This window comes from Aotus nancymaae, unplaced genomic scaffold, assembly GCF_030222135.1.
Source record: "Aotus nancymaae isolate 86718 unplaced genomic scaffold, 86718_ANA_hifiasm-v0.15.2.pri h1tg000046l, whole genome shotgun sequence".
Lineage (NCBI taxonomy): Eukaryota > Metazoa > Chordata > Mammalia > Primates > Aotidae > Aotus > Aotus nancymaae.
In genome coordinates, this window is record NW_026988460.1 from 3,320,842 (window position 1) to 3,340,443 (window position 19,602).

The 19,602-nt window shown below is 41.0% G+C and overlaps 1 protein-coding gene across 4 annotated transcripts in view; it reads right to left on the reverse strand.

Moving 5' to 3' along the window:
* FRMD4B (FERM domain containing 4B) overlaps positions 1 to 19,602 on the reverse strand; it is a 354,838-nt gene that overhangs the window by 75,070 nt on the left and 260,166 nt on the right. For all 4 annotated transcript variants that reach the window (XM_012473977.2, XM_012473989.2, XM_012473974.2 and 1 more), the window contains one exon: positions 141 to 197. In XM_012473977.2, coding sequence (XP_012329400.1) covers positions 141 to 197 — 57 coding nt within the window. The remainder of the gene's footprint in view (positions 1 to 140; positions 198 to 19,602) is intronic.

The following is a 19,602-nucleotide window of genomic DNA, read 5'->3' on the forward strand; positions in this document are numbered from 1 at the left end:
TTTTTCATTGGCAAACAACTAACTGGCTTAAACATCCAGCAGGTACTGGTCCATGCAAAAGTTTCAGAGTTGCAGGCAGTTCACGAAAACGAACAAACACAAGGGAGCTAGCTGCTAAGAGGCAGTTTGTCCAGTCTTACCTGCAAAATAAACGCTGCTAACTTGAAGATGGTTTCGCTGTCTACTTCAATTTGCCCCTGTTGGTGGAAAAGGAAAGCATCATTGACCATGGGACTGTCCTAGGTTGTAGCAAATGGCTCTGAAGTTGAGGAAGCTGTCACAGCTTGGCACCTCCAGTTTACGATGAAATGCAGATCATACCATTGCCGGGGAAAGTGGGGGGTGTGGAGAGACTCACTGAGGATTAAGGGGAAACCACTCTGTGTGTGTGTGTGTGTGTGTGTGTGTGTGTGTGTGTGTGTGTGTGTGTGTGTGTGTGTGTTTTAAACAGCTAGCTGCGGTGAGGGATTTCGTTTAGAGAGCAGTATTCAGGAAGAAACGGGAATGACTTTGAGGCTAAACATTCAGACAACTTCTAAATGAACAATTTTTATGTCTGCAAGTTCATTTTTAAGCACTCTGCAGATTTTCCTAGATTCATTTGTTGAGTGTTTTCCTGGAATAATTTTTTTTTCTCTGTGTTGTAGTACGGTCACCCCAGTATAAACACAATGCAAATAATAAAAATATAAATTCACTTCTGTGTTAGTGGCACATTGTTGAGTTCATATTTATACTATTATAGATAAAACATGAGGCCTTAAAAATCAGTTACAGCAAATGCTTTGAAGACTAAAATTCTGTTGATTTATGATGAAGTTTGAGGAACTCTAATTTATCATTTTTCCATCTTTTTTTTTTTTCATCCTTCAAAAACCCAAAGAAAAATGGGAGTTCTGGGACTTGATAAAGAATGCTTTTTCAGAGACTGGTACAATGGCTCATGCCTGTAATCCCAATACTTTGGGAGGCTGAGCGCAGAGGATCACTTGAGGACAGGAGTTTAAGACCAGCTTGGGTAACATAGAGAGACCTCATCTCTACAAAAAAATCCCCACTTTTTCAGTAGCCCAGTAGGGATACTAGGTATGTGTAGAAGGAGTATAGCTTCTATCAATAATACTCATGTGCACTTTGTTTTTTAAATTGTGGTGATACATGTAAATATTACTGAACCATATAATATTACAACAATGAATGGTATAGAAGGATCTTTATTATTATTATTTTATTTATTTATTTTTTGAGAGGGAGTTTTACTCTTGTTGCCCAAGCTAGAGTGCAATGGCATGATCTCAGCTCACTGCAAACTCTGCCTCCCAGGTTCAAGCGATTCTCCTGCCTTAGCCTCCCGAGAAGCTGGGATTACAGGCATGTGCCACCACACCCAGCTAATTTTATATTTTTAGTAGAGATGGGATTTCTCCATGTTGGTCAGGCTGGTCTCGAACTCTGACCGCAGGTGATCCGCCAGCCTTGACCCCCATCAAAGTTCTGGGATTACAGGTGTGAGTCACCGTGCCTGGCCACGAGGAATCTTTATTTTAAAAAAAGGTTTTAGTGGTAATGTTAGCTTGTAAGTTTTAACATATGCAGAAACAATTCCACGTAACCCGCTTCTTGCCTAAGTCCTGTATAATTAGTACTTGAACGTGCACAGTGTTTAAGAACATGGAATTCCTGGGAATTGCCCTGCATTCTTTTTTCCTCCCTTCCACCTCTTTAAATCTGAGCTGGAGTGTTTCCTAGTTATACCAAGTGCATCAATGGGAAGATTAAGTCATTTTAAAGTAAATATACAATAGACAGGTTCCAGAGATTGCTATGCTCAGTGAGGATTTCTGAAAGGATTGTGCTTTTCTCTCAGGTTTCCACGAGATTTGATGAGGGTTCTCAAAAACAAACAATAATTATTTTAAAACCTGTAAAATAAAGTGAGCAAATAAAAGCCCCGGGGTGTTACGATGCCAGCAGTGATAATTATTCATGTTTCCTTTATATTACAACAAGAGGAAAACAAATTAATTTCATACTCTAACACAAAGGCCGCCCTTCTGAAACCCGAGGCAGAGGATCTGTTCAAAGTTTTTTACCTCAAAAGCTGACAGGCCCAGTCTTGGAATGCAAAGCTCATCCATAATCGCTAGAAACAGATTACAAAATCAAAGGGAAGCCAGGTTGATGGTAGAAATCAACTGCCCTCTGCCTTTCAGGCAAGAGATGGTGGTTTTCTAATCTGGTGAGAGATGATGAGGCGGTTCATCCAACAGGTGAGGTGGGTGTTGATCAAGATTAAATTTTACAAAGCCTACATTCCTTAGTTCAAAGAAAAAGAAACCTATGGCAAAGGGAGGAGGGCTAACAGGAGAACTCAAAAACATCATTGGGTTTGAAATTAGGCAGGAACTCAAAGCCAAATGTGTCTTAAAATCTTAGAGAAGAAAAATTACTTAAGATGGCAAAAACACTAAAGATGAATTAAGTAAATTGAAAATTACTGCCAACTCCTCTGACACCCCACGACCCCTCTTTGCCTGATCAGAACCTTACATTTCAGACAACAACTTTTCAATTTAGTAAATGGAAGTTCATCAGACAGACAGAAAAACCTATAGCAGATATTCTTAGGGAAGCTGCCAAATAATTGTTTGCTTTAGAAGGGTTATTAAGTATTAAAAATGCTGAAATGAGGAACTGAGCAAGACAAGTACCAGGCTCAGACAGCTCCAGAAGAGTGGGGAGCAAATATCCAACTCACCTGTGGACTTTTCCACCTACACAAGTGGCCTCGATACAGTTCTGGTGAAGGAGGGTGAGAAGGGGGTGAAGGAGTGGGGTCTAGCAATATCTTGTTCCAGGAAGAGAAGAGAACACATGCTTTGGCAAAGGCCATGTTCTTTCAAAAGTCTCAGCCCTCACCATACCTTCCATTTAACAACCTCTGTTCTAGAAATCCCAGGCAACACATTTTGAGTTTTAATACTGACTGCCAATGTTCTTTGACTCATTCATGGCATTTACTAAACAATACATCGATCAAGTGTACCACTATTTGCCCGGTACTCTGCAATTTCATTTGGTGAAATTCAGTTAAGACTTATAAAGAACTCCAGGATTTCAAGCCTGAAGTGTAAACGCTGTTTTGGAAGTGCAGTCTGCCCAGGACAGAACATTTCTTTTACTCCCAACCATGGCAACAGAGGTAACCTTATAGGTACCAGGCAAGCCAACACTTGAGAGAGGGATCTCCTCAAAGAGAGAGGTAACGGGATCCTTCAGAGGGTTTCCATGACTGTCATGGATCAACAAAGAGAACCAGAGAAGTGAGTCAGATGATGTGGCTGAATGCACAAAGGTAATATGAAACAGTATCAAGCCCTGGTGCTACACCCTCATGGCTAATTTAGCTGGATTATAAATTTAACCAGTAGGTCACTGGGTTCAGGTGCCACACAGGACATCTCATTTTTGTCCTTGGCTTCTTGGCTCAGTTGACCAAGACATCAGCCTAATGAGGTAAATTCCAGGTTTTGATTGCCAAGTAGGAGAACAGAATCAAAGACAGTTTTGGGGCTGGAAATGGAACTTAGTGAAAATATGACTCTTTTTTTTTTTTGCAGATGATGGGAGGCAATGAGGATCAGGAAGATGAAATGTAATGTCCAATCCCCTTGAACATGGCGACTCTGGACTCCCTGTCCGGTGCTCTTTCCACTCTACAATGCACTAGTGAACTTTTTATGACCCCAGTGCAAATGTCTCATCGGGAGTTCTCCAAAGGTATGTTTCTGGTAAAAACTGGAAACGAGAGGCTATGGAAAAATGAATTCAAATGCTACCTCCACTGTTGCTGGGACTGTATGTTATCAACATACACTCTCAAAGTAGAGTGGGAAATTATTTCTTAAGACTATTCTGCTCTTCCCATATGGATGCAGAACTTCGTGGAAACTTATCTGCACTATAGCAATGAATATTAATACTGTGGTCACAAATACTTAGGATTTAGACATACTTGAGAAACTACTGGGACACCTCAGTTTGTTTCCAAGTCTACTACTAATTATCTATTTTAAGGATAAGTCTTTAAAATTAACTTGTAGAGGCCGGGCGCGGTGGCTCACGCCTGTAATCCCAGCACTTTGGGAGGCCGAGGCGGGTGGATCACGAGGTCAAGAGATCGAGACCATCCTGGTCAACATGGTGAAACCCCGTCTCTACTAAAAATACAAAAAAATTAGCTGGGCATGGTGGCGCGTGCCTGTAATCCCAGCTACTCAGGAGGCTGAGGCAGGAGAATTGCCTGAACCCAGGAGGCGGAGGTTGCGGTGAGCCGAGATCACGCCATTGCACTCCAGCCTGGGTAACAAGAGCGAAACTCAGTCTCAAAAAAAAAAAAAAAAAAAAATTAACTTGTAGAACGCCAACACATAAACGTAGAAGAAATGAAAAAGAAAGAAAATTACCATTGTACCTCTCCTAGTACTAATTGATTCAGGCAATAATCCTCAATAGATAAAAACTAACCATTGAAGTCTGGTGCCGTGGCTCACACCCATAATCCCAGCACTTTGGGAGGCCAAGGTGGGGGGATTGCTTGAGCTCAGGCATTTGAGATCAGCCTGGGCAGCATAGTGAAACCCTGCTCTACAATATATCAAAAATTAGCTGGGTGTGGTGGCTCGTGTCTATACTCGCAACTACTAGGTAGGCTGAGGTGGGAGGATGGCTTGAGCCTGGGATGTCGAGGCTGCAGTGAGCCATGATCGTGCCACTGCACTTCAACCTGGGCAACAGAGCAAAATCCTGTCTCAAAAACAAAAAATAAAAAACCCACAACTTTTGAGTGAAAGTTGGATGAGAAACAGGACAGGATATTTATGTAATCACAAATACCTCTCCACAGAGTACTTATTAATCACAAAAGGGAAAACAGTAACTCTTCCAAGGGGAAGCTGACATATACCATCTTAACCCTGTGATGAGATATTGCCAATAACAGGATAGAACAGCTTCATAAGCCTCCTGATTGTAAGGTATGTATGGAGAAGGACAGAACCCCACCTATCATGTGAAATGAAAATGTTTCACAACTGGAAATTAGGGGCTGGGAAAGGTCTGATTTGTAGCATTAGTTGATGTCAGCAGTGTAAACACTCCCACCATGGCTGATTTCAAGCTACCAATATAACATCACAGAACATGGAGTTTGAAACAGATGTGAGAATTGGCTCTCATGAGCTGGTACAAGCTGGCTGCAGCACATCATGGTGTAGCACTCCTGTCAAAAATGCATTACTAGAGCCAATCATGAGGAACCATGAGACAGATCCAAACTGAGGGATAGTCTATAAAACATCTGGCTTGGATGGGTGTGGTGGCTCACACCTGTAATCCTAGCACTTTGGGAGGCTGAGGTGGGCGGATTACCTGAGATCAGGAGTTTGAGACCAGCCTGGCCAACATGGTGAAACCCCATCTCTACTAAAAATACAAAAATTAGCCAGGTGTGGTGGCATGTGCCTATAAACCCAGCTACTTGGGAGGCTGAGGCGGGAGAATCTCTTGAACCTGGGAGGTAGAGGTTGCAGTGAGCTGGGATAGCACCATTGCACTCCAGCCTGAGCAAGAAGAGTGAAACTCCATCTAAAAAAAATTAAAATAAAATAAAATCTGGCTTATACTCTTCCAAAATGTCAATATGATGAATCCCAAAAAGAGGTTCCAATGTAAAGGAGACTGAAGAATCGTAACAACTAAATTCAGCCTGCTATCCCAGATCAGGAGGAAATGTTACAAGGACATTATTGGGACAACTGGACTGTATATTAGACAATAAATACTATAGGTTCAATGTTACATTTTCTGAGTGTGTTCATTGTAATAGGATCATATAGGGGATGTCCTTGATCTTAGGAATTATACAATGAAATATTTAGGGATAAACAGGTATCATGTCTGTAACTGACTCTCCAGTGGCTCAGAAAAAATTTACATATGAAAGGAGAAAGTAAAATGTGGCCAAATGTTAAAAACTGGTAAATTTGGTTTGGTAGACATACTGGCATCTTTTGGTACTATTCTTGCAACTCTTCCTTAAGTTTGAAATGGTCTCAAAATAACAGTTTGAAGCTAGGTACAGTGAGTGGTATGTTCCTGTAGTCCTAGCTAGTCAGGAGGTAGAGTGGGAAGGATCACTTGAGCCCAGGAGTTCAAGGCTTCAGTGAGCTGTGATTGTGCCATTGCACTCCAGCTTCAGTAAGAGAGCAAGACCCCATCTCTCAAAAAAAGTTTGCAAAAAGAAAAATATGGACATATATTCCTGGAGCGGTAGATATCTATTTCGTCTAGCAAGTACCCTCCTCTTTTTCTGAGCAGACTACTCCATTCTTTTAGATAATTACTTATTTCCCTACTGGCTCCAGTAGAAACACATCATCATTATTTGGGGGAAGGATGGAAGCTGCTCCAAGAACACCACTCCAGGATTTTCTGAACTAGACCAAAGGGAAGAAAGTTCTCTCTCTCTCTCTCTCTCTCTCTCTCTGAGAGCAAAGTTGGGAAGATGTGACCTAGAGGAAATCAATGACTGCAGATGGAAAGGAGCTACTTGACATTGGTAGTCAACTGTATCCACTGCTGAGCAGTGCCAGACTTCAAAGTCTGGTTAAAATTCAAAAATTGGCAAAAACAATACTCAAGCAGGGTGCTCTGGCTCGCACCTGTAGTCCCAGTTACTCAGAAGGCTGAGGTGGAAGGATCACTTGAGTCCAGGAGTTCGAGGCTGTAGTGAACTGTGATTGCACCACGACACTCCAGCCTGGGTGACAGAATAAGCCCTGACCTTAAAACAAACAAAGAAAGAAAGAGACTATTTGGATGCTGTTTAGGATGCTTTCACTTGAGTTTACTGCCAAGCCAACAAACAGTGCAAAGAACAGAGGTAATAAGGACACAAATGAGTGAGTGTATACACCTGCCTAGAGTTTATCTCACATCTCATTTCTCCGGAGCACAGATCTACAAGGAGGGAAGAACCTGCCGGGTCAGAAAAACTTACACTGTTTTTGTTTGTTTCTTTTTGAGACAAAGTCTCACTCTGTCTCCCAGGCTGGAGTGCAGTTGTGCAATCTCAGCTCACTGCAACCTCTGCCTCCTCGGTTCAAGTGATCCTCTCACCTCAGCCTCTCGAGTAGCTGGGATTACAAGCACATGCCACCACGCCTGGCTAATTTTTGTATTTTTAGTTAGAGATAGGGTTTCACCATGTTGACCAGGCTGGTCTCAAACTCCTGACTTCAAGTGATCCACCTGCCGTGGCCTCCCAAAGTACTGGGATTACAGGCGTCAGCCACTGCACCTGGGAACCCACACTGGTTTTTATACAATTAGTCTGGTGGTGACAGGGCCATGCCAACACTGAAGACCTGCTACTACCCTACAAGGGGATTCTCCCTAAGTCACAGAAACATATCCTTTGCGCTAATGCCTCTTTTCCAGTAGTTACTATGCACCTTAGGAAACCAGGCCATACCTACCACATTGCACCCCACTCCTGCTCACATCCTTTGGGTACATTGTTTTCTCTTTTTGTCCAAGCTAGTTGTTAGAGGTAATCTTTATGGGGGATGGTCTCAGTGATATAATGACCATTCACCCTTCTAGATCAGAGTTTGGCAACCTCAGCACGACTGATATTTTGAGTGAGAGAATTCTTTATTGTGGGGGCTGCCTGTGCATTGCAGAGTGCTAGCAGCACCCCTGGCCTCTACTCACTAGGTGCCAATAGCAGCCTACCCCTAGCTGTGACAACTAAAAACATCTGTAGACATTGCCAGATGTTTCAGAATGGCCCCTAGTTGAGAACCACTTCTCTAGATTCTCTAAGTGTTATTCTTGTGTTAGGCTAGAATAATCCGAAACCTACATAAAGCATAAGGGCTCATCCAGGTGAAATTGCCTTTGTGGAACTGTGTTTTGGCATTACCCCACTGGCTTATTTTGAAAAACTATGTAAGTAACAACCCCTCAGAACTCATTATTTTAATACCTCCAGTGTGTTGTTGAGAACACTGTTTATTACATAATATGACATCCCACTGGGGGGAAGTTTCTGATTTTTCATATCAGTATTGACTGTGCCCCTTCTGAATGGCTCTTTTCTTTTTACCTTAACGACCGCTCTGAGTTATGTAAGTGATCCTAACTTCCTCTTTACTTTGGCTTTTAAGAGAAATTGAATTTTAAATTTGTGAGATAAATGCTTTATACTAACCATGCTAAATGTTTTATAGTAACCTTAATCTTGGCAATATCTAATTATTTCTACCTTTATTTTCTTATTAATAAATAACCCTAATTTCATCACTGGCTATATTTTAGTATGTTCAGGATTGGCTTTTTATTTTATTTTATTTTGAGACAGAGTCTTGCTCTGATGTCCAGGCTGGAATGCAGTGGTGCTATCTTGGCTCACTGCAGCTCAACCTCCCAGGCTCAAGCAATCCTCCCACCTCAGCCTCCTGAGTAGCTGGGACTACAGAGCGTGTGTCACCATGCCTGGCTAATTTTTGTTTTTGAGATAGAGTCTCACTCTGTCACCCAGGCTGCAGTGCAATGGTGCAATCTTGGCTCCCTGAAGCCTCTGCCTCCTGGGTTCAAGCAATTCTCCTGCCTCAGCCTCCCTAATAGCTGGGATTACAGGTGCATGCCACCATACCTGGCTAATTTTTGTATTTTTAGTAGAAACAGGATTTTGCCACGTTGGCCAGGCTGGTCTCAAACTCCTGACCTCAAGTGACCTGCCCGCCTCAGCCTCCCAAAGTGCTGGGATTACACTGCAAGCCACCGTGCCTGGCCATCATTTTTGTAATTTTTATAGAGATGGGGTTTTGCCATGTTGCCCAGGCTGGTCTTGAACTCCTGGACTCAAGCAATCCTCCTGCCTCAGTTTCCCAAAGTGCTGGGGTTACAGGCATGAGCCACTGTGCCCAGCCAGTATATTCAGTATTTAAAAATTTTTTAAATTGAGGTACATACAATAAAATGCACAAGTCTCAGTGTACAGCTTAATACATTTTGACATGTGTTTGTTACTCAGGTACTCATCACCCAGAACAAGACAGCAAAATCAAATATTTTCCCTAATTTTTTCATCTCAGAGAAATATATATATTTCTATAAATGATATCAAATCAATATAATTATTTTGCTAGTTAGAAAAGTATAAAATAATCTTGCAAAACAATTTCAAATTGCAATTTTTTTTTCAATATCACCTTTACTGGTTTGAGCAATTTAAAAGTAACCAATTTGAGTATTTCCCTTGCAAATGCATATTATTTGCTATTACCTATATGTGAAATGAGGCTTTGTTTACTTACCTATTTGAGAATCTGTTTGATTAGAGTTGTGTATATATTACTAATACTATTAGCACTAACACTTTGTCTTATCTATTAGGTACAAATTGTATCCTTCAATCTGTTCACCTTTGATATATCCTTCTCCTAGTCTGTGAAGTCTGATTGGACTGGGACCTATCTCCCCACTGGAAGAACCTGTGGGGCCATGAACAAGTAATTTTTCTGAAACTCAGCTCCTCATCTGCAAAATGGAAGATAATATTATTAACTTTACTAAGTTGTTTGGAGCAGCAGTCCCCAGCATTTTTGACACCAGGGACAAGTTTTGCGGAAGACAATTTTCCCACAGACCAGGATTGGGGGATGGTTTTGGGGTAATTCAAGTGTATTATATATATATATTTTTTAAGACGGAGTTTTGCTCTATCCCCCAGGCTGGAGTGCAGTGGCACGATCTCAGCTCACCCCAGCCTCCACCTCCTGGGTTCAAGAGATTCTCCTGCCTCAGCCTCCTGAGTACCTGGGATTACAGATGCATGCCAACATGCTCAGCTAAGTATTTTGTATTTTTAGTAGAGATGGGGTTTCACCATGTTGGCCAGGCTGGTCTTGAACTGCTGACCTCAGGTGATCCGCCTGCCTCGGCCTCCCAAAGTCCTGGGATTACAGGTGTAAGCTACCTCGCCCGGTTGCGTATTACATTTATTGTGCACTTTATTTCTATTATTATTACATTGTAATATATAATGAAATAATTATACAATTCACTATAGGGTAGAATCAGTGGGAGCCCTGACATTCTCTTATTTTCAAAGAAATTTTAATATTGTCAAGTTTAAAAAAGATACAACAATTTGTCTTCCTCTTTGCAACCGTAGCACATCTCTGCTGAAATCACTTTAGTTTTATTTGTTTTAGAAATGTGGTCACCCAGGCTGGAGTGCAGTGGTGCAATAATTGCTTACTGTAACATCAAACTCATGGGCTCAAGAGATCCTCTGGCTTCAGCCTACTGAGTAGCTAGGACTTCAGGCCTGGGCCACCATGCCCGGCTAATGAAATCACTTTATAGTGATCATAAAGTTTTGTGATGTACCTACAAATATCACACGCATCCTATGTGAGGATTAATATTCAGTATTTTGTATTTTGCTATACAAATGAACTGATTTTTTCATCCTATTACTTACCTGATTGTTATCATGCAGGATTATTACTACTTTTAGTGTATTTAACTTGTAACCAATGTCTCATCAAAGCTAATAATGCTAACAAGTTTTAGCTAATTTATTTCCATTTTCTAGGCTTATAGTAAAACTGTCTCTAAATAATATTTTCATCTAGTTCTTTGCAATGTGCATAGTATATCTGGTTGCATTGTATGAAACAGATGTTATATCTTACTGCACGCCTCTCATACAAAGCTGGTGGACTATAAGTTGGTTTTGTTTTTGTTTTCTTTGAAAGCAGACTTTTTAATTAATTAATTAGTTTATTTATTTTTTGAGACAGAGTCTTGCTCTGTTGCCCAGGCTGGAGTATAGTGGTAAGATTTTGGCTCACCACAACCTTCACCTCCTTGGTTCAAGCAATTCTCCTGCTTCAGCCTCCTGACTAGCTGGGACTACAGGCATGCACCACCATGCCTGGCTAATTTTTGTATTTTTAGTAGAGACAGGGTTTCACTATGCTGGCCAGGCTGGTCTTGAACTCCTGACCCTATGATCCGCCCACTTGGCTTCCCAAAGTGCTGGGATTACAGGCATGAGCCACCACACCTAGCCTATTTTTATTTTTTTAAGACAGAGTCTCACTCTGTCACCCAGGCTGGAGTGCAGTGGTGCGATCTCAGCTCACTGCAATCTCTGCCTCCCAGGTTCAAGTGATTCTCATGCCTCAGCCTCCTGAGTAGCTGGGATTTCAGGCACCCACCACCATGCTCAGTTAATTTTTGTATTTTTAGTATAGACGGGGTTTCACCATTGTGGCCAGGCTGGTCTCGAACTCCTGGCCTCAAGTGATCCACCCATCTAGGCCTCTGAAAGTGCTAGGATTACAGGCATGAGCCACCATGCCTGGCTTGTAAGTTGGTTTTGGATCAACTTTTTGGCAGAGTCTACTAAAGCTTAACATATATATACAATATAGCTCAGCAATTTTCTCCTAAGTAAATACCTAGCAGTCATGTTTGCATATGTCCACTCCAAAGACAGGCACTAGGATCTTCAAGGCAGTGCTATTTGTAATAATCAAATACTGCAAACCACACAAATGCCTATTAATAAGTAAATGAAGCTTGGTATATTCATACTATATACTATTATTCAGCAGTGAAAATGAACAAACTGGTCACAGCTACATAAGAGAATATGGATGAATCTCAAAAACATATTTGAGCAAAAACAGCCAGACAATACCAGTAATGCCAATGGAAGTCTTGGGTCTAAGCAATTAGATGACTCCTGTCATACAAGGTTCAAAGTCAGCCAAAACTAAGAAACGCTGTCAAAAGCAGTGGTAGTGGACAGAATAAGGACTGGAAAAGAAACATGAGAGAGTCTTCTCAGGTGCCAGTAATCTTCTGTTTCTTTGATGTTGATGCTAGTTACATGCACTTGCTTTTTTTTTGGAGACAGGGTCTTGCTCTGTCACCCAGGCTGGAATGCAATGGTACTATTATGGCTCACTGCAGCCTCGAACTCCTGGGCTCAAGTGCTCTTCTCACCTCAGTCTCACAAATAGCTGGGCCTAAAGATGTGTGCTAGCATGCCTGGCTAATTTTTCATTTTTATATTTTGTAGAGACAGGATCTCGCTACATTGCCCAGGCTGGTCTTGAACTCCTGGGCTCAAGTGATCCACCCCACTTCACCTCCCAAAGTGCTAGGACTACAGACATGAGCCCTGCACCCAGCCTATTATGCACTTTTCTATGTGTATATTATTCTTCAGTACAAAGTTAAGAAACAAATCCTGATCTTACTCGTATCCTTTTCCATCTTACTGAATGGCAATCCCATTCTTTTTCTTGAGACAGAGTCTCACTCTGTCGCCCAGGCTGGAGTGCAGTGGTGTGATCTGGGCTCACTGCAACCTCTGCCTCCTGGGTTCAAATGATTCTCATGTCTCAGCCTCCTGAGTAGCTAGGATTATAGGCACTCACCACCGCCCTGCTAATTTTTGTATTTTTAGAGATGGAGTTTCGCCATGTTAGCCAGGCTGGTCTCAAACTCCTGGCCTCAAGTGATCTGCCCACCTCGGCCTCCCAAAGTGGCAACCCTATTCTTAATTGCTTAGATTCAAGACTTCCATTGGCATTACTGGACATAAAGCTGGGGAGTGAGCAATCTGCACAACTGTATTTGGTGACTCTGTTTACATCTTTTAATACGTTATACACATTATTCATTTTCTTTATTGTCTGATACCCTACCTGCTATCACCCCTGCCTAGTAAGTAAAATTCTTAAGGGCATGAACTGTTATCTGCTTTTTCCACAATTGTAGCTCCAGAAACTAGAACACTCCCTGGCACACAGCAGGTGTTCAATATCTGTAGAATGGCAAATGAAAGAGTAATGAAGTAAAAAGTTGCTGGGGGTATTTATATCCTTCTTTTTAAAAAGGAAATGCTTCTTGTGTTTCTTGATTCACTATAGATTTGATTTGCCCTGATTCTCAACTCGGAGTAAGGGATCCCAGGTTTTTGAACTATGAGGACATAGTCCAGTCTTCACCATCTATGAGAACTGTAAGCCTGGTACCTAGACAGCAATTCTAGATATGCAAATTTAAACACAACACACAAAGAGGTGTTAGATGTCAAAATGACATTTACTCTTCTGGCTTTATTTTCTACAAACATAGCAGGAAAATAATATCTGTGTAATATTGGAGTTTTGAGGACAAACAAAAACAAGACATAAAGATGCTTTGAAAAAATTACAAAAACAAACAAAAAAACAAGTACAGGGGTTTTTGTGGGTGTGTATAACAGTTTCAAAGACATGGGCATTATGACCAAAGTATCTGGGCAGACTGCTTCTCAGAAACTTGATTACAATGAAGATAGGAACAAACAGAGAGAGAGAAAGTTTGTTGCATGTGCATTAATGCTCAGCTGTGGGAGGATAACACAAACATACAGATATGAAAATGAGAAAGGAGAGAAAACTAGCCAGACCACACTTTCCCCAGGTACCAGCCCAGGTATGGTTTGTGCAAAGCACTTTTACTTTTAGATGGTTAGTGGCAGATGTATTTGTTCTTGAGATGAAATTCCAAGTAGTTTAAATAGAAACAAGATCTTGGTTTCTAGATACCATTCTGCACTACAAGGAAAAAATCACCGATTCCAACGCTATGGCACCAAAGTTTAGAGAGAGCCTGGACTGTCTTATCATGTCATAAAATAAAGAAGTGAGGCCAGGCATAGTGGCTTATGCCTGTTATCGCAACACTTTGGGAGGCCTAGACGGGAGGATCGCTTGAGCCCAGGAGTTCTAGAACAGCCTAGGCAACATAGTGAGACCCGCTACAAAAAAATTAAAAAATTATCCAGACATGATGGCGTGCACTTGTAGTCCCAGCTACTCAGGACAATGAAGGGGGAGAATCACTTGAGCCTGGGAAGTTGAGGCTGCAGTGAGCTGTGACTGCACCGCTGCACTCCAGCCTGTGTGACAGAGTGAGACTTTGTCTCAAAAAAAAAAAAAAAAAAAAAAGAAAGAAAAACAAGTGCTCAAAAGTGATGGGGACAAGTCACAGAACACCAGATCTGACTTAAAGGGAATTCTATTGGGCAAAGTGGGAACGATTAGAGCATCAAAATGAATGACAGAAAGGAATTCTATCAAATAAAAAGGAATCCATGAATCCATGCTGATACTGATTGTTTTTTTTTTTAAGATGGAGTCTTGCTCTGTCACCCAGGTTAGAGTGCAGTGGCACAATCTCAGCTCACTGCAACCTCTGCCTTCTGGGTTCAGTTGAGTCCCCTGCTTCAGCTCCCAAGCAGTTGGGATTCCAGGCACCCACCACCATGCCTGGCTAATTGTTGCATTTTTAGTAGAGATGAGGTTTTGCCACTTTGGCCAAGCTGGTCTCGAACTCCTGACCTCAGGTGATCCACCCACCTCGGCCTCCCAAAGTGCTGGGATTACAGGTGTGAGCCACCGTGCTTGGCCTGAAAAATACTTTTACAGAATGAAGATGGAGAAGAAGGAAACATTATTCTTTACAGATGAATGCTAAGAAATGTTGAAGGTGATTCAATTAGAAACTTACCTTTTGCAATGACCATAGTACTAACTGACTTAGGCAAGATCACCACTGGAGGCAGAGATCATTGGGCCAAAGACCATTGAGAAATAGGATGGTCAACTAGTCTCAAAGTGTCAATTCAAGAAAACTTAATTACAAAGGAAAAAGTGACTTCAGAATAATCCAGCAGATACCACTTTAACTCAAACAAGACAGACTGACATTGCTTCCTCCTTGTGAGATGCAACTGAGGCCACTTCATCATCTATAGAGTGTTCCTGCCATGAGAAAATTATTAGACTAGTGATTCTCCAACTTTGGTGTATTGTAGATACCTGGAGAACTAATAAGGAATACAGAGTCCCAGGCTCATCAAAGTATTAATAGGATAGAAAGACATAGGACAGGATGTGGGTCTCTGTGTTTTCACTAAGCTCCCAGATGTTTCCGATTCATGTCCAACATGATGTGTGTTTGGAACTAGTGAGTTAGATAAATCCATATTTCACAAGTTGAGAGATCTTCTGCAAGGCAGCTGCCCTATACTCTTCAGAAATACCAGTGTAATAAAAGCCAAAGGAAGACTGGCCACCTGCTCCTGATTATGAAGGAGACTTTAGAGTTATGACCACTAAATGCAATGTGTGACCCTGAATTGGCTCCGGAAACAGAAAAGGATGAGAAAAACTAGAAAGAACATTAGTTATCAGAGCAATTTAAATAAAGAGTGTATATTAGATAAACACAATTTATGAATTACGGTATTAATCTCATAAAACTCTAACCTCCACATGGGCAGAGATATCTTTAACTCACTACTGCACACTCAGCACCTATATAGTGCCTAGCATGTAGAAAATAGTTAATACGTGTGTGTGTGTGTGTGTGTGTGTATGGATATATATATATATGGAGAGAGAGAGAGAGAGAGTCTGTGTGTGTCCCCCAGGCTGGAGTGCAGTGGCATGATATTGTTTCACTGCAATTTCTGCCTCCTGGGTTCAAGCGATTCTCGTGTCTCAGTCTCCCAAGTATCTGGAATTACAGGCATGCACCACCACGTCTGGCTAATTTTTGTACTTTTAGTAGAGACAGGGTTTCACCATGTTGGCCAGGCTGGTCCCATACTTGTGGCCTCAAGTGTTCCTCCTCCCTTGGCCTCCCAAAGGGCTGGGATTACAGGCATGAGCCACTGTGCCTGGCCTAATACATATTTTTAAATGAATTAATCTATACCTTTCAAAAAACTAAACCTTTTGATGACAATGTTCTACCAGAATATGCTGCAAAACACATCATCAGGACTATGAGCTTTCCTTCTCCCAATTCTTATTTTTACTTCTCTCCTATTCTGAAGACTTAAGTCTCTCCTTCATTCCCTCTAAGCCCAGGAAGAATGAGACTGTCAGGAGGTCAAATATCAGAGACTGGCTCCTCCATTCTGCCAATATCTGAATCCTCCTTATAAACTTTTGTGCCAACACATTTTCAAAGCAAGGGAGTGAGTGTTTATGAGACTGCCCTGGAAATTAGAGGTGTGGTGATCTATGGCTAAATTGTTAGGCGATGCAAGACAGGCAGGCAGCCTAAATAGGTCAAGCTCTGCTAATAGGCATGGAGGTTCCAAGGCACCCACATCTGATACATATGCAGGGAGACAATTGGAGAACAGATGAATAACCAGTATTAAACAAACACTTAGAACCAAGCTCTCAACTTCTGTACTTACCCTTCCACATTATAAGATTACATACACAGCAGACTTTAATTACAGCATTCTAATTGCTTAAACGCACCCTGGCACCAATTTATGATGACAATTTGAATTAGTAGCAGCAGGGTGTTCTGATGGAAAACTATTTTTTTTCTATTTAGAAAAAAGAAAGGCTGCAAGGTGCTTACAAGATAATCAAGGATTTTAGAGGAAGAAAGGATGAATCAGGAGGAAGAAAATTATGGTCCTGATTTTAAAATTAAGCCTTTGACTAAAGAAGCCCTGGTAAAGTAGGTATCCTATCTGGCTGTTTTGCAGGAGTAAATATGCAGAGATACTTTCATTTTCAGGACTATATCATCCATCTAATTGGACTTCTCATTTATTATTATTTTTCCAATAGGGAATACCATGTTTAAAATATTTTCACCAACATTCTTCTTTTATGTTATAATTGTGGTTATATATGACCAAGTACTTATAGATGAGAACATTTTATAACATAGTCCTCTTGGGAATTTTGGAATAATATCATCAATAACTACAAAAACAAGAAACATTTATTAAGTGTTTATTACCTGTTCCAAGAGCTTTAGATATATAGAAATTCATGAATCCTGTGAAAAGGTAATGTTATCAACCTCCCCCTTCATATGTGGAGAGACTGAAGCTTAGGAATATAAAATAGGCTGTTGTTTAAAGCCACCCAGATTGTAGGTTATGGAGCTGAGATTTAAAGCTGGACAGTTGTTAGGAATCCCCTACCTCTGATACCCACTTCCCCCATGTCACGCATCAAGCCAAACTATGGACTCTCTCTCCAAAGGGTGTATAAACAATCTCAGCTGGTGTCCAACACCCATAAACTACTGACTTCACTTCATCCAAGAGTAACCTGTACTCTTTTTTGTTTGTTTGTTTTAAGACAGGGTCTCGCTCTGTCACTTAGGCTGGAGTGCAGTGGCGTGATCTCAGCTCAAGTGATTCTCATGCCTCAGCCTCCCAAGTAGCTGGGACTACAGGCGTGCACCACCACACCTGGCTAATTTTTGTATTTTTAGTAGAGACAGGGTTTTGCCATGTTGGCCAGCTTGGTCTTGAACTCCTGGCCTCAAGTGATCTGCCTGCCTCAGCCTCCCAAAGTGCTGGGATTACAGGTGTGAGCCAGTGCGTCTAGTCTCATGTATTCTTTATAAATTAAAAATTGTTACCATTTGTGGCTCATTCAACAAGTTTCCCTGAAATGGACATATATGAATATATATATTTATTTATTTTTCTTTTCTTTTCTTTTTTTTTTTTTTTTTTTTTTTAGAAATGGGTTCTTGCTCCGTCACTCAGGCTGGAGTACAGTGGCATGATCATAGCTCACTGCAGCCTCAACCTGCAGTCTCAAGCAATCCTCCTGCCTTGGCCTACAGAGTACCCAGAACTACAGGTGCATGTCACCACACCCAGCTCTCTCAGTCTATTTCTTGATATATTGACCTTGCAAAGGTTCCCCAAAATAGCATTCATCTTAGGCCAACTTAATTATGAAATGGAAGTCTTCTATTCATTCAATTTCTTCTTTCAGAAAAAATATAAAGATAGTCCTTCACACCTCCTCCTTAGGCCTCTTAAGCCTGTGAAGCACTGCAGAAAGAAAAATGACATCTGCTTCTAGCGTGGGTGAAAAAAATAGATGACAGATAGATGACAGATGGATAGGTAAACAGGTAGATAGATGGACAGAAATAGTTGTTATGGGCAAGTTTGGTTTTTTAAGTTTCTTTGCCATATTTCTTTTGAAATAGAAGATTTGTATCTTTAAGGAGATCAACCAAGAATTTTCTAAAGCAGGAAACATATAAAGAAATTCGACTTATTTAAAAAAAAAAAAAACAAAAAAATGTTATGAAACATTTTCATTCACTGGTGCCCAAATTCCTAGGTTGTAAAATTTTATAACTTTGGCTGAATGGACCATCTGCCTCCTCCATTTTCCTTTCAAGCATTTATCATAGTATTTTTATATGACTTTTTTTGAGTCAAAATTTAGCTGTAATGCAATTCTTGTAGCCCATTTCTGAGACGATGGTGTACCAAAAATATCAGTAGTAGGCTTAAGTGTTTTAGGATAATTCATATTAAATGACACCATTATGAAATACAAATCTTCCGAGTGGATTTTTAGTAGCTTGTCCTGGTGTCTTCCACAAATATTTGAGTGTCTACTTGTGCTGGCGATATACCAGTGAACCAACAATTCAGCCTTTGTAAATTTACCCTGGCTAGTGCCAACTGGAGGGCATTTTCCTTGTCCTCTGCTTTTTTTTTTTTTTTAATATGTCCTTGTACATCTTTGGGCCTCAGTTTTTTATCTATGAAAAGGAGAAACAATGATCTTCTCCTTTACCCTCTCAGGGAGATGACAGGCAAAGAACACAGCATGATGAAAAGGCCCCGAGGCCATGAGATTAAAAATGACAGGTGTAACGAGCTATTATTATGAAAACTTTGATTCTTACAAATGCACAAGGGAGTATATATCTGAATGCTCAAAGTTTAAGACAAACATAATTTAAATGTCAGAAAAATATATGTGGAAAACCAAATGAAATAAAGATTTGTGAAATATTCATTATGAAACTTACAATAGCCCTTTAAAATATAGTAATAGTCCAGGCACGGTGGCTCACGCCTGTAATCCCAGCACTTTGGGAGGTGGAGGTGGGTGGATCACCTGAGGTCAGGAGTCTGAGATGAGCCTGACCAACATAGTGAAACCCTATCTCTATCAAAAGTACAGAACAATTAGTTGGGTGTGGTGGTGGGTGCCTGTAATCCCAGCTACTCAGGAGGCTGAGGCGGGAGAATCACTTGAACCTGGGAGGTGGAAGTTGCAGTGAGCCAAGATTGTGCCACAGCACACCAGCCTGGGTGACAGAATGAGACTCTATCTCAAAACAAATAAAAATAAAATAGAATAATATAGTAATAGATTTCTTCTTTCTTGTGGACTGGCTAGTCTTCAAACCAGCTCAGATGTTTAGTGACTTTACTTGGTAAATATCAGTCTTCTGATGATTGGTTATCATAAGAAGATACATTCACAAGTCTTTTTTTTTTTTTTTGAGACAGAGTCTTGCTCTGTCATCCAGGCTGGAGTGCAGTAGTATGATCTCAGCTAACTGCAACCTCTGCCACCTGGGTTCAAGTGATTCTCATGTCTCAGCCTCCTGAGTAGCTAGGACTATAGGTGTGCAACACCACGCCTGGCT